Here is a 14,717-nt window from a genome sequence, read left to right as displayed (position 1 = left end):
GGATGGTACATTTGAAGTACCTAATTTTAGTTTTAGTTTTATTGTTTACAAAGTAGTTAAAACAACTACCTTGGGAGGCCGAGGCGGGTGAATCACGAGGTCAGCAGATCGAGACCATCCTGGTCAACACGGTGAAACCCCGTCTCTACTAAAAATACAAAAAATTAGCTGGGCACGGTGGCACGTGCCTGTAATCCCAGCTACTCGGGAGGCTGAGGCAGGAGAATTGCCTGAACCCAGGAGGCAGAGGCTGCGGTGAGCCGAGATCGCGCCATTGCACTCCAGCCTGGGTAACAAGAGCAAAACTCCGTCTCAAAAAAAAAAAAAAAAAACTACCCATTTCTGTGTGTTTGTGTGGTGATTGATAGTGGTGGAAGAAAGAGGTATAGTTTCAACTGATACTAAATTAATGCAAAAAAAGAAACGCCTTAAATAGAAATGGATTTCTGTACCTCTGCAACGTTCAGAAACTGTATCAATTTGGTTCGTCCTTGAAGGAACTTGATATAAATATCCAAACTTTCCCTGCATTGGTTCTTCCTCATGTGAAAATATTTGCCTAAAAATAGAAGAATATTACCAAAATGAGCCAATAGCTTAGCAATTTTCAAGTTTTACTCCATTCTGATTATTGTACTTCAAGCTAATTCTGGATATGAGTTTAACTGGTTCTAAACAATGATAATTTTAATCAAGTTATTTTCTGTTTTAATAACAAGAAATAGCACTGCTGAATCCTCATGATCAACAAATTTTTATGGAGTAAACTACTGTATATCAAATATTGATGCTGGGTATATGGAATTTAATAGCATACACAGATAGTTTAGATTTTAATTTCAACGACTTCTAGTCTATAGTCTTTTTTATTAATATCAAGCTCTGCAACCCTTTGAGGGAAGGGGCTGTGCTTCCTACTCTCTTATAACCCTACAAATGTATAATGCTATGTATTTCTTCAGTATAAGAAAAGCTATCAGATTCCCATTAACGAAATTTAGAGAATAATTGCAGCTAAATGAATCATTTATTAGGGCTAAATGATGACAGCAATTTCCTGAAAAGTCTAAAAATATATGTCTGTATATCATCATAACAATTACTTATGTTACATAGGCTTTACCTTCTTTGTTGTTTGACTTTAGTGGGAATGGGCCTTATTAGCATATAATGAATAAACATGAAATTCCCAGAAATATTAGTTATCACTTGCATAAAAATGGAAAAGTTTTGTGGCTAATTAGCCAAATAATGTTTAACCGATAAAGCGATATAATATCTGTATTTAAAAATATATATGACCCTGCAAAGATTTTCTATTTTGAATCTAAAGCAAATGTGAGTTTAAATGTAGAGATAAAAGATTCTTACAAATAAATTATTTGACCATTTTATCCTTCAAAAATAATCTTTTAAAAAGTTTATTCTTTATCCTACCTAGCAGATTAAGGATCCCGTCATTGTAAGCTGCAAACAGACGAAGAGAATCTTTAAAGAGGAGCATAAAAGCAGCATGTATTATACCATTAGTTAGTTCATCAGGATTTGCCTGAAAATTAAACAAAAGAGTAACCAATTAACACCACAGTTAGAAAATTCTTTCTCCCACCTATAGTTACAGGATGCCATTTACTATATTTTTAAACAAAATTTATAAAGCTCTTACATTAAAACTAAGAAGAGCATTAAACTGGGTTTGAATAACTGTAAGTGTGTTTAGAAGCTCCTCGGTATTCATAGTTCTTATCACACCATCTATCCTGTAAAAGATAAAAGAAATTCATGAACCTCAATAATTAAGAGTTTGAGAAGCACTATGAAATCAGCATCTCAAAATAGGACTGTTTTTGACAAACTACAAAGCAGACCACATGTAAATTTCAGTACTTCTTGCTCAGAAACTAATGATATTTACTGACCCTCTCTTGGTTTTTGTGATGTCAGATAAGATCATTCTATATGCGAGTGACTTTTCATTCAAGTACTTGCTGTATCGTCTGATGAAGGCTGACATAGTATAGCCTAAAAATGAGATATTTTGATTATTTCCAGTTCAACCAATAGTGGCTTTTTACAATCTGTCAATAAATGCAAAGACTTATTGCACATTCACCTGTATACCTCAACAATATCTTTGAAACACAAAAGCTAGAATGGCCTTTATTAATCACCTATTCCAACATTCTTCAAGCTTTCTGTTAAAGGTTAATTTTTATTTCCTTAGAGCCTTGATATCGTCCCTTAATGGGGTCTTGATGGTGACATTCCTGAACAGATGAAATAGCTGAACTGTATCAGCTCCTTTGACATTTTTATGCAAATTATTATAAATTGTTAGCATTCTCCTCACTCTCGTCATCCCACTGCCACCGTCAGCAAATGACCTGCCACCTACTTCATAAAGAAAAAGGAGAAAGAAGGCCATGGTAGGAACTCAACTACTCTCTTTTTATTTATTTTTATTATTTTTTATTGCATTCTGAGTTTTGGGGTACATGTGCAGAACATGCAAGATAGTTGCATAGGTACACACGTGGCAGTGTGTTTTGCTGCCTTCCTCCCCTTCACCCACATCTGGCATTTCTCCCCAGGCTATCCCTCCCCAGGAAACTCAACTACTCTCTACTCAACCTCCAAATGTATGTGGATTCCCCTTCCATTTATTCAGTCATTAAACAATCACTGAGTGCATACTATAAGCCAGGCTATGTCCTAGGTGCTGGAAGTTCAGCAGTGAACAAAACAGACAAATATTCTTACCCTCATACAGCTTACATTTCAATGGGAAATGGCAGACAATTATGCAAAAGAAAAGAGGCACCAGCAAGAAGTGGAAAAAATAAACCCAGGCAGAAAATTGGTATAAAGGTGCTGCAATTTTTGATAGGCTGAACAAGGCTTCCCTGAGTAAAGACCTTTTCTGTCTTTAGCATATGGCATATTCTGTTATTCTTAGTGAGCTCTCAAATATATGTTGTATCAATGTATTTGGAGATTGTCTACCTTCTTAAAGTGTATAGCCAGTCACATTCTTCATAATTTAGAACCTTTTTTTTTTTTTACCTAGGCATGCTTTTCTCAAAACGTTTCCCTCCTTGCCATATGGAAATATTTCCATCAAAGAATCATCTTACCTTCTATGACACTTTTATCCAGGAAATTATGTAAAGTGAACAAAGTGCTCCGAGATGAAAGATGTTTAATGAAACGCTGTCAAACAAATGCGCCAAATTCTAAAATTAGTGTCTATACACAAAAAAGTTCATTATTCAAAACGATTGTCAATATGAATGTATACTTAATTCTGCCACACATCTTCTATCTCTTTCAGCAGCATTGATTAAGTTGCACACAATCATATTCTCTGCTGGCCAACATAAGGATTTGCAGTGCTGCCAACTCTCCTTTGTTTATATACCCCCAAATAAACAAGAAGTTAAACATTAAATATCATGTGGATACACACTCTTTCCCTCCAAGACTTTCTATCTAGCCATGCCCCATCATGGGTAATACCCAAAATTACCCATGATTTGGGGTAATTTTAAATTACAGAAACATACAAATAATAATATGATACATCTGTGGACCCCACTACCTAGAAATGACAACTGCTAACTTTTTGACATACCTGCTTCAAGTCTATTTCTAGAATAAGAGAAAATATTTTATTACTGATAAAGCCCCATCCTCAAGATCCATTTCCTGTTTCTACCTAGAAGTAACTGGTATCATAATTTTAATGTGCTATCTTTACAGTCTATTTTCCTTATGTTTCACATGTATTTGTTCCATGGACAAGTACTGGGTGCATTAAAAAATTTTTTACGCAAGTAGTTTTGTACTCTAAGTGTCATTCTACAGTTTGCCTCCTCTGTTAGCACTGTTTTTGAGATACAGTCTTCTTGGTATACATCCCATTTAATGTAATACAGCATTTTTATTGTATAACTACACTAAATTTTATCTGTTCTCTACGAATGGAAATTTAGGTGATTTCTAGTTTTTCATTATTATAAATATGGTGTGACAGGTGGATTTGCTGGGTCACTGGGATGGGCATTTTCAGCTTTCTAAATGTGTCTCAATGTTCTCCTCTCCACAGTGATAAACTGCAGCAGTTATGTGTATCCACAGAGTATGTGAATTCCCATTTCCTCAATGTCCTTCCAACTATTCATACTGTCAGAAATTTTAATTTTTCTAATATGAGCATGTTCTCAGATGGTTACTGCACATTCTGGTTCCCTTTTCTCTAAACTCTCTGTTCATTTCTTTTACTCATTAGTCTATTGTAGTGCCTTTTTCTTCCTAATTATGTATTCTGAACATTATGGCCTTTGGGCCATAATATATATATTGCAAATATCTTCAACTATGGTGTCTTCCCTACCCATGTGTCATGAGCATATTCTCCTACCTTTTCTTCAGTTTAATTTTTACATTTAGATATTTCATCTACGTGGAATTTATTTTTGTATATGCAGTAAGATTAAAATCTCATTCTATTTTTTCCATAGGGATGCCATTTGTGCCAATGGGCTTTATTTTAAATTCTTTCCCCCATGCTTTTCTCCACATTTTTTACTGCCACTAAGTAAGTATAGTTTTATAACAGAGCTCTCTATTGTGTTCCATTTATATATATGTTCTCTTTTTTACAATACTATACTGTATAATTACTGTTGCTTTATAATGAGTTTGAAAATCCAGCCAATTTCTAAAGCCTAATTTTTTAATTCAAAACTTACTGAAACAAAATACTCATGAATTGGAAATAGAAAATAATAGGCCAGGCGCGGTGGCTCACTCCTATAATCCCAGAACTTCAGGAGGCCGAGGCGGGTGGATCACGAGGTCAAGAGATCGAGACCAACCTAGTCAACATGGTGAAAACCCGTCTCTACTAAAAATACAAAAAATTAGCTAGGCACGGTGGCGCGTGCCTGTAATCCCAGCTACTCAGGAGGCTGAGGCAGGAGAATCGCCTGAACCCAGGAGGCGGAGGTTGCGGTGAGCCGAGATCGCGTCCTTGCACTCCAGCCTGGGTAACAAGAGCAAAACTGCATCTCAAAAAAGAAAATAATAAGTATTTAATGTTATAGAGCATTCTAGTTCTTCTGTAAAATATAGAGAGATGGATAGGTGATGAGGTAATATGCTTAGGTGTACAGTCTCCCTTGGCAAAGTAAAGTAGTTATGAGGTAACACATTTCTGAGGGGCTTTTTGGGGTCTAAATCCTCTAAAGAATTGAGAGAAATAGCCACTCTATTATTGACATTGCCATCCAGTGACTTCTTTGTTAGTGGCTAAAATGATACACCTCAAAGAATACTGATTGCAAAGATATATTCATTAATAAAAACAGATAAAAATATTTTAAATACATACTGGTATTCACTTTGCTCACTTGCCACTAATGAAAGTAAAGGTAGTAAGCCCTTGACAAACCAAGAACATTTTGCAATTTGTACAAAGGAAGTAAACGACTACCACTGGAATATACATCATGCTCACCTCATTTCCATGCACCATGAGGTGATGTACAGTAACCAGGGCTTTGAACACCACCACCCAGTTACTGCTCCTAGTTTTTTCAGAAAGAACATTAGCCAGATGTTCAACGTTCATGTTAGTTTCGTTGATGTACCGTATTAGATCTAAATTAGAGACAGTGACAAGCATTAGAATACAGACTGAGAAATAATTTTCAAAACCAAATTTGGTAATTTTAACTTAAGTACAGATGCAATCAAATGTCAGATAAATGACATAGGGAATCCTCAAAAAACATTTTCTTCATTATATGTATTACAATTTGCAGTGTTATATGTTACATGATATTTAATGCATTTAGTTATCTTGCATACTTGATGAAGGCAGGGAATTAATCCATTTTGGTCTTCAAGGCCCAGCAAAGCAGACGGCACATAACAGATTTTGGTTAATACTTATTAAATGGATGAACAGTACTCAAGAAGGTAACATACCCAAGATCATACAGGAAGTTAAATGGCAGGGCTGGAATTTGAAATTAGATTTGTTTGACCCCAGAGACCAAGCTATTGACCACTGTCACTGTTTCTCTCAAGAAGACTGTCATTCCATGAAGGTTCAGTTCAGAACTTTCTTTGTACTGTCACCCCACCTCTGACCCTTTTTATCTCCATCCTGTATCCTTTTATTTATTGCTTCTTTTTCTTGAGTCCACTTCCTCATAGCTTTGTACCTCATTTATTGTGACAGCTTTTAAATTTTTGGTCTCATGGCTATAACCATTCATGAACTCATTTCATACAACGCTCAAAAGTTCAGTTTCATAACTTGATTTTCACATTCAAGAACATCCAATGATTCCCTACTTTTTACCAGTTCAAAATCCTCTTTTCTTTCAAAACTGTCTACAAACTATCATTACAAAACAACTTCATCCATGACACTTACTCATTAATCAGCATTTCTTTAGGCCTTGAGAAGCCAATTCTGGCATATATTAAATAAATATCCAGGGCTGTACAATATATACAGAGAAGTGGCCATTCGCGGTGGCTCATGCCTATAATCCTAGCAGTATGGGAGGCTGAGGAGGGTGGATCATGAGGTCAGGAGTTTGAGACCAGCCTGGCCAACATGGCAAAACACTATCTCTACTAGTAATACAAAAATTGGCCGGGTATGGTGGCACACACCTATAGTCCTAGCTACTCAGGAGTCTGAGGCAGGAGAATTGCTTGAACCTAGGAAGCAGAGGTTGCAGCGAGCTGAGATTGTACCATTGCAGTGCAGCCTGGGTGACAACAGCAAGACTCTGTCTCAAAAAATATATATATATATATACACACACACAGACATATATAACTGTGTATGTACACCCACATATATAAAAATGTATATATATACACACATACACATATATAAAGAATCTAGTATGTGGCCTGCTGAGAATAATGCTTTGCAAACATCTATATGAAATTAATCTCTGTTTAACTTAGTAACTTGCTGTAACACATGCACATTATCATGACGATAAGAAGATAAAACTTCAGAAGGCAAATACAAATTTGGTCAATGAATAGTTTTAGCAAAATACCAAAATAAAGGGGTGATAAAAAGAGTGAGTTAGCCTTGAAGGTTTCAATAGCAGTAAAATTTAAGTATATTGCCAAGAGCACACATTGTTTATGAAGTCACTGCTCACTATAAGGTCAACCAATAAGGGGCTAGACTGGGTGGACTGGGAGTCTATCCCTTTGAGCAACAGATCACTCTAGGAATAACAAATTTTCCTTGTAGAAACATACACAGGGCACAAAAATTGTGCCATGGACTCTAAAACCTGTTCTTGGACCTTAGGTTAGGAATACCTATGGAAGAATCTATTCAATAGACTTTCCTTCAGAAGAGTTGCTCAATGTCTTAATTTATAAGGACCCTGGGATGAACCTGGGAAATGAGACCTTTCTAAGAAGTATGGGTTATTATTTCACCCTCTTTGTCTCCTATCTTAGTTAAATAAACTCTAAATATTTTGGAATTTGGACTTAAAAACACCAGAGATTCCCTTCTATGCTCAAAGATTACTGGAAGTGACAGCTCAAACTCCCGTCCTGTGGGGGCGTGGAAAAGGGGAGGGCACTGACGGGAGGACACTCAGAGGAGGGGAAGCGAACAAGGTGCCGCCATTAGGAAGTTCTTCCCCACTCGGGCCGGGCGCGGTGACTCAAGCCTGTAATCCCAGCACTTTGGGAGGCCGAGGCGGGTGGATCACGAGGTCAAGAGATCAAGACCATCCTGGTCAACATGGTGAAACCCCGTCTCTACTTAAAATACAAAAAATTAGCTGGGCATGGTGGCGCGTGCCTGTAATCCCAGCTACTCAGGAGGCTGAGGCAGGAGAATTGCCTGAACCCAGGAGGCGGAGGTTGCGGTGAGCCGAGATCGCGCCATTGCACTCCAGCCTGGGTAACAAGAGCAAAACTCCATCTCAAAAAAAAAAAAGTTCTTCCCCACTCAGACCGCACTAGCTGCGTGGGCTTTCCACACGGGGCCTCTACTCACCAGCCAGGTATTTCGGCTCAGGCTCCGTGGGCTCATCTGTGGTCGCCCTGAGGGCAGCCTTGGATACAGACCACCCCATGCGCGCGTCACAGACCACCAGCCACAAGGGTGATGGCGACAGAGTCCAGTCCCTCCTCTTCCAGACCAGAGACGACTGGCATCCCTGAGCAGGGTACTGGCACCCCTGGTATTGGACGAGGAGTCCCACGTGGTGGAACAAAGGCCTGACCGTGCAGGTTGCCCTCACCAGGCGACCAGACCTCATGCAGCCTGATGCAAACACTCAGCATTATGAGGTGGGATTTGAACTCACGAGGCACTCAGGCTCTGCAAGAATGCCGGGAAAGACAGCCGCCTGGCCCAAGGTTTCTGAGGGCAAGTCCAGGTTTTGGGGGCAGGGGGCCATATCTAGAGGAGCTAGGGCACTCTGCATAGTACATGGCACAGTAACAAAATAAACAACAACCACTAACGATTATTATGCTGAACGGGGACACGTTGGGGCCTCCATATTGACAGGTATCGAAATTTTCAGGTCTTAGGAATTAAGTGATCCTATGACAATACTTTGGAAATTCTTTTTTTTTTTTTCAGACGGAGTTTCGCTCTTGTTACCCAGGGTGGAGTGCAATGGCGCAATCTCGGCTCACCGCAACCTCCACCTCCTGGGTTCAGGCAATTCTCCTGCCTCAGCCTCCTGAATAGCTGGGATTACAGGCACGCGCCACCATGTCCAGCTAATTTTTTGTATTTTTAGTAGAGACGGGGTTTCACCATGTTGACCCAGAAGGTCTTGATCTCTCGACCTCGTGATCCACCCGCCTCAGCCTCCCAAAGGGCTGGGATTACAGGCTTGAGCCACCGCACCTGGCCCGTATATCTTCTTTTGAGACATGTCTATTCAAATCTTTTGGCCGTTTTAAAATCAGATTATTAGACATTTTCCTATAGAGTTGTCTGAACTCCTTATATATTTTAGTTATTAATCCCTTGTCAGATGGGATTGTTAAAATTTTTCTTTGCAAATATTTTCTCCCATTCTGTGGGTTGTCTCTTCATTGTTTCCTTTGCTGTGCAGAAGGTCATTGCTATTTTGATAAGGCTTGTATTGAATCTATACATTGCTTTGAGTAATATGGACAATTTAACAATATTAATTCTTCCAGTCCATGAACATAGAATCTCTTAAATTTTCGTGTCCTCTTGTATTTTCTTCACCAGTGTTTTACAGTTTTCATTATAGAGATCTTTCACTTCTTGGATTAATTCCTAGGTGTTTAGTTTTATTTGTGGCTACTGTAAATGGGATTATCATTTTTTGTCTTTTTCAGATTGTTCACTGTTGGCATATAGAAACGCTACTGATTTTTGTATGCTGACTTTGTATCCTGAAATGTTACTGAATTTGTTTATCAGTTCTAATAGTTGTTTGGTGGAGTCCTTAAGTTATTCAACATAGAACTGAAATTCATAGCTAGAGCAATTAGACAAGAGAAAGAAATAAAGAGCATCCAAATATGATGACTAAACCTTCAGTTTTTGAGTCTTTTTTAAATCATGAAGGGATGTTGCATTTTATCAAATGCTTTTTTAGCATCAATTGAAATGATCATATGGTATTTGCCCTTGTAATGACATGATGTACCCCATTACTTGATCAGCATCTGTTGAACCCTCCTTGCATTCCTGGGATAAATCTCACTTGGTCATGATGAATTATCTTTTTAATGTATTGTTGAATTCAATTTGTTAGTATCTTATTGAAGATTTTTGAATAAATATTCATCAGAGATATTGGCCTATAGTTTTGTTTATTAAATGTCTGGTTTTGGTATCAGCATGATAATGGCCTTATAGAATGAATTTGGTAGTATTTTCTCCTCCTGTTGTTTGGAATAGTTTGAGTAGAACTGCTATTAGTTCTTCTTTATATGTTTGATAGAATTTAACATTAAAGACATCAGGTCCCAGACTTTTCTTTGCTGGGAGACTTTTTATTATGACTTTTATCTTATTGCTTGTTAATGGTCTGTTCAGGTTTTAAATTTATTCATGGTTCAATCTGGGTAGGTTGAATGTGTCTAGAAATTTATCCATTTCTTCTAGATTTTCCAATTATTGGCATATAGTTGATCATAATTGCCACTAATGAGTCTTTGAATTTCTGCACTGTCAGTTGAAAAGCCTCGTTTTTTCATGTCTAATTTAATTTATTTGGGTTTTCTCCTTTTTTTTTTCATTAGTCTGGCTAAAGGTTTTTTAATTTTATCTTTTTAAAAAAACTTTTGTTTAATTGATAATTTGTTTTTGTTTTATTATTTTATTTTATTTCTGCTCTGATCTTCATGTTTTTTCTTTCTTCTACAAATTTTGGGTTCAGTTTGCTCTTACCTTTCTAGTTCTTTAAGGAGCATTGTTAGGTTATTTATTTGAAGCTTTTCTACTTTTTTGATGTAAACACGTAGCTATAAATTTCTTAATATTACTTTCACTGTATCCCACAGCTTTGTGTATGCTGTGTTTCCATTATCATTTGTTTCAAGAATGTTAAACATTTTATTCTTAATTTCTTCATTGAACCACTGGTCATTCTGGAACATATTGTTTAGTTTCCATGTGTTTGTATAGTTTCCAACATTTCTCTTGTTATTAATTTCTAGTTTTATTCCATGTATTCTGTATATCAATAATTGATATTATGTCAATTTTTTAAAATGTATTAAGACTTGTTTTGTGACCTAACATATGCTCTGTCCTTGAGAATGATCCATGTGCTGAGGACAAGAATGTGCATTCTGCAGCCATTGCATAGAATATTCTGTAAATGTCATTTAGGACAATTTGTTCAATAGTGCAGATTTAGTTTCACATTTCCTGTTGATTTTCTATCTGGGAAATCTGTCCAGTGCCAAAAGTGAGGTGTTGAAGTCTCCAGCTATTATTTTATTGAGGCTTATCCCTCTTTAGTTCTAATAATATTTGCTTTATATATCTGGGTGCTGTTGTTCTAGGTGCATAGATATTTTCAGTTGACTCAATTGATTTATCATTATATAATCACCTTCGTTGTCTCTTCTTACAGTTATTATCTTCTAATCTGTTTTGTCTGATGTCAGTATAGCTCCTCTTGCTCTTTTCGGTTTTCCATTTGCATGAAATATCTTTTTCCATCCCTTTTAGTCTGTGTGTATCTTTTTAGGTGAAGTGTGCTTCTTGTAGGCAACACACACAGGTAAACTTGTTTTTTCATCTACTCAGCCATTCTATGTCTTTTGATTGAAGAGTTTCAGCCATTTACATTCAATGTTATTATTGAGAAGTAGAGACTTACTCCTGCCATTTTGCTTTGTTTCCTGGTTGTTTTATGTTCTCTTCCTCCTTTCCTTTCTTCCTGTCTTCCTTTCAGTGAGGGCAATCTTCTTTGGTGGTATGATTTAATTTCTTACTTTTTATTTTTTGTGTATATGTTGTAGGGTTTTTGATTTGAGGTTACCATGAGGCTTGCAAATACTATCTTATAACCCATTATGTTAAACTGATGACAACACTGAGTGCATAAATGAACAAACACACAAAATGAAAACTAATAACTGTACACTTTTTGTCCCCCAGTTTTTAACTTTTTGTTGTTCCTCTTTGTCTTGAAAAGTTGTAGTTATTATTTTTGATTGTTTTGATCATTTAGTCTTTCTACTTAAGAATAGTTTACACACCACAATTACAGTGTTATACTATTCTGTGTTTTTCTGTGTACTTACTATTACCAGCAAGTTTTGTACATTCGGATGATTTGTTCTTGCTCATTAATATCCTTTTCTTTCAGGTTGAAGAACTCACTTTAGTATTTCTTTTAGGACAGGTCTGGTGTTGAAGAAATCCCTCAGTTTTCGTTTGTCTGAGGTCTTTATTTCTCCTTCATTCTTGTCATGCCACTCTCTCCTGGCCTGTAAGGTTTCCACTGAAAAGTCTACTGCCATACATATTGGCTCTCCATTTTATGCTATTTGTTTCCTGTCTCTTGCTGCTTTTAGAATCTTTATCCTTGACCTTTGGGAGTTGGATTATTAAATGCATTGACGTAGTCTTCTTTGGGTTAAATCTGGTTGGTGTTCAACAACCTTCTTATACTTGAATGTTGTTCTTTCTCTACCTCCTCTTTAAGGACAATAACTCTTAGATTTGCCCTTTTGAGTCTATTTGCTAGATCTTTCAGGTATGCTTCATTCTTTCTTATTCTTTTCTCTTTTGTTTCTTCTGTGTATTTTCAAATAGCCTATCTTCAAGCTCACTAATTCTTTCTTCTGCTTCATCAATTCTGATATTGAGACTCTGATGCATTCTTCAGTATGTCAATTGCATTTTTCAACTGCAGAATTTCTGCTTGATTCTAATTATTTCAATCTCTTTGTTAAAGTTATCTGATAGAATTCTGAATCCCTTCTCTGCATTATTTTGAATTTCTTTGCGTTTCCTCGTGATAACTATTTTGAATTCTCTGTCTGAAAGGTCACATATCTCTGTTCTCCAGGATTGGTCCCTGGTATCTTATTTAGTTTCTCTGGTGAGGTCATGTTCTCCTGGATGGTCTTGATGCTTGCAGATATATTCTTTGGTATCTGAGCACTGAATACTTGGGTATTTATTGTAATCTTCACAGTCTGCGCTTTCCAAGTATTCAAAGGGACGTGGGCCTTAAGCCCAATAATGCTACGGTTTTTTGTAGACTTAGAGGTATTGCCTCAGTGGTTTTAGATAGAATCCAGAAGAATTCTCTGGATCATGTTGTTCTTTTTCCTTGTTCTCTTGTTCTTTTCCCTTACTTTCTCCCAAACAATTGGAGTCTCTCCCTCCCTCTCTGCCTCCCTCCCTCTCACGCACGCTCTCTCTCTCTCTCTCTCTCTGTCTCTGTCTCTCTCTCTCTCTCTCTCTCTCTCTCTCCTGAGCTGCCTGGAACTGGAATATGGTGATGCAAGCTCCCCTGGGGCCATCACCACAGGGACTGCACTGGGTCTCACCCAAGGTCCACTGTAACAACTGTCTGGCTGCCATCTATGTTTACTCAAGGCCCTAGGGCTCTATGATTAGCAGGTGGCAAAGCTGTCTGGAACCCAGGGATTGGAATCAAAAACCTTAGAAATTTACCTGATGCTCTGTTCTACTGTGGTTCAGCTGGCACTCAAACCATAAGACAAAGTACTTTCCACTTTCCTTCCCCTTTCCACAGGCAGAGGTGCCTCTCCCTATGGCCACCATCAACACTGTCCCACGGTGGAGCTCTTCCAGGACACTCCTGACATTCACTTAAAACCCCAGGGCTCTTCACTCAGCTTGTGGTGAATGCTACCAGGTCTGAGACTAACCCTTCAGGGCAGTGGGCTCCCCTTTGACACGGAACAGGTCCAGAAATGATGTCCAAGAGCCTGGGCCTGGACTTGGGGACCCCAAGCGTCTCCTAGTTGTTCTACCGCACTATAGCTGAGCTGGTATCTAAGGAGCAAGACAAAGTTCCTTTTACATTTTCCTCTCCTTTTCTCAAACAGTAGTCTCTCATTGTAGCCACCAAAGCTGGGAATGCGCTGAGTCCGACAGCACATCTCAGAGCCCAAGGCCCACATTATACTACCTAGGTATTGCTGCTAGTTATTTAAGGCCCAAGGGTTCTTTAATCAGCAAGTGAAGAATCCTGCCAAAACTGGATCCTTCCCTTCAAGGCAGTGGGTTCCTGTTTGGCCAAGGGTGTGTCTAGAAATGTCGCCCATGAGCTAGGACCTGGAATGGAGGCCTCATGACTGCCCAGTGCCCTATCCTACTGTGGCTGAGCTGGTATCCAAGATGTAAGACAAAGTCCTCTTTACTCTTCACTTTCCTCTCTTTAAACATTTCCTGGATGCTAGCTGCATTGCTTGGGGTTGAGGGGTACCACAAGCACTCCCTTAGGTATGTGTCTCAGTAGGTCACATGCCACCCTAGTTCTGTGAGTCCACAGTTCAGCACTAGGACTCACCTAAGAATTGCAGTCTTGTGTCCTAGATTTCCTTCCAAATTTACCTAAGAACCCAGAGCACTTTGGCCCATGGTGGTGAGGCTTTCCAAAACTTAAGGTCTGACCACTGGGAAGGGCAATTCCCCTCTGGTTAGGTCTGGTCCAAATGCTCATTCCCTGCAAAGGCAGGGATGGGGGAGGGATGGCGTCAGTGAGTCAAGTTTGTCTCTCCTACCCTCTTCAATGACTCAGAAATATGAAGTTAAAACCAGGTACTGTGATTGCTTACCTGATCTTTGGTTCTTGTGATGGAGCTTTTCTGTGTACAGATAAAATTGTTAAAATTTGGTGTTTCTGTGTGGGGAGGGAGGATGAAACGTAGTCTTCTATTCTGCCATCTTACTTTGCCCCTCTGGATATAATTTCCTTTCTCTTTTTATAAGGTTTGTAATATTGTCTCCTATTACATTCCCAATTTTAGAAATTTGAATCTTTTCTTTTCATAGTCAGTCTAGCTGTAAGACTGTCAGTTTTGTTGATCTTTTTAGCAAACCAAGTTTTGGTTTCATTGATTTTTCTCTATTGTTTTCCTGTTCCCTGTCATTCACCACCCTAACCTTTATTATATCCTTCCCTCTGCTAGCTTTGGTTTTTTTTTTTTTTTTTTCAGTTCTT

At 38.1% G+C, this 14,717-nt stretch overlaps 1 protein-coding gene across 1 annotated transcript in view; it reads right to left on the bottom strand.

Moving 5' to 3' along the window:
- The window catches only part of LOC108589826 (phosphatidylinositol-binding clathrin assembly protein-like), a 42,783-nt gene extending 34,180 nt beyond the window's left edge, over nt 1–8,603 (bottom strand). Inside the window, exons 1-7 of the mRNA XM_054251007.2 lie at nt 8,060–8,603; nt 5,519–5,661; nt 3,135–3,210; nt 1,920–2,022; nt 1,667–1,760; nt 1,438–1,549; nt 453–559 (exon numbers count right to left, since the gene is read on the bottom strand). Of these exons, the coding sequence (XP_054106982.2) occupies nt 453–559; nt 1,438–1,549; nt 1,667–1,760; nt 1,920–2,022; nt 3,135–3,210; nt 5,519–5,661; nt 8,060–8,324 (900 nt within the window). The 5' untranslated portion in view covers nt 8,325–8,603. The remainder of the gene's footprint in view (nt 1–452; nt 560–1,437; nt 1,550–1,666; nt 1,761–1,919; nt 2,023–3,134; nt 3,211–5,518; nt 5,662–8,059) is intronic.
- Nucleotides 8,604–14,717: the final 6,114 nt, after the last annotated feature.

Source organism: Callithrix jacchus, chromosome X (genome assembly GCF_049354715.1).
Source record: "Callithrix jacchus isolate 240 chromosome X, calJac240_pri, whole genome shotgun sequence".
Lineage (NCBI taxonomy): Eukaryota > Metazoa > Chordata > Mammalia > Primates > Cebidae > Callithrix > Callithrix jacchus.
This window is presented reverse-complemented; position numbering and strand designations above follow the sequence as displayed.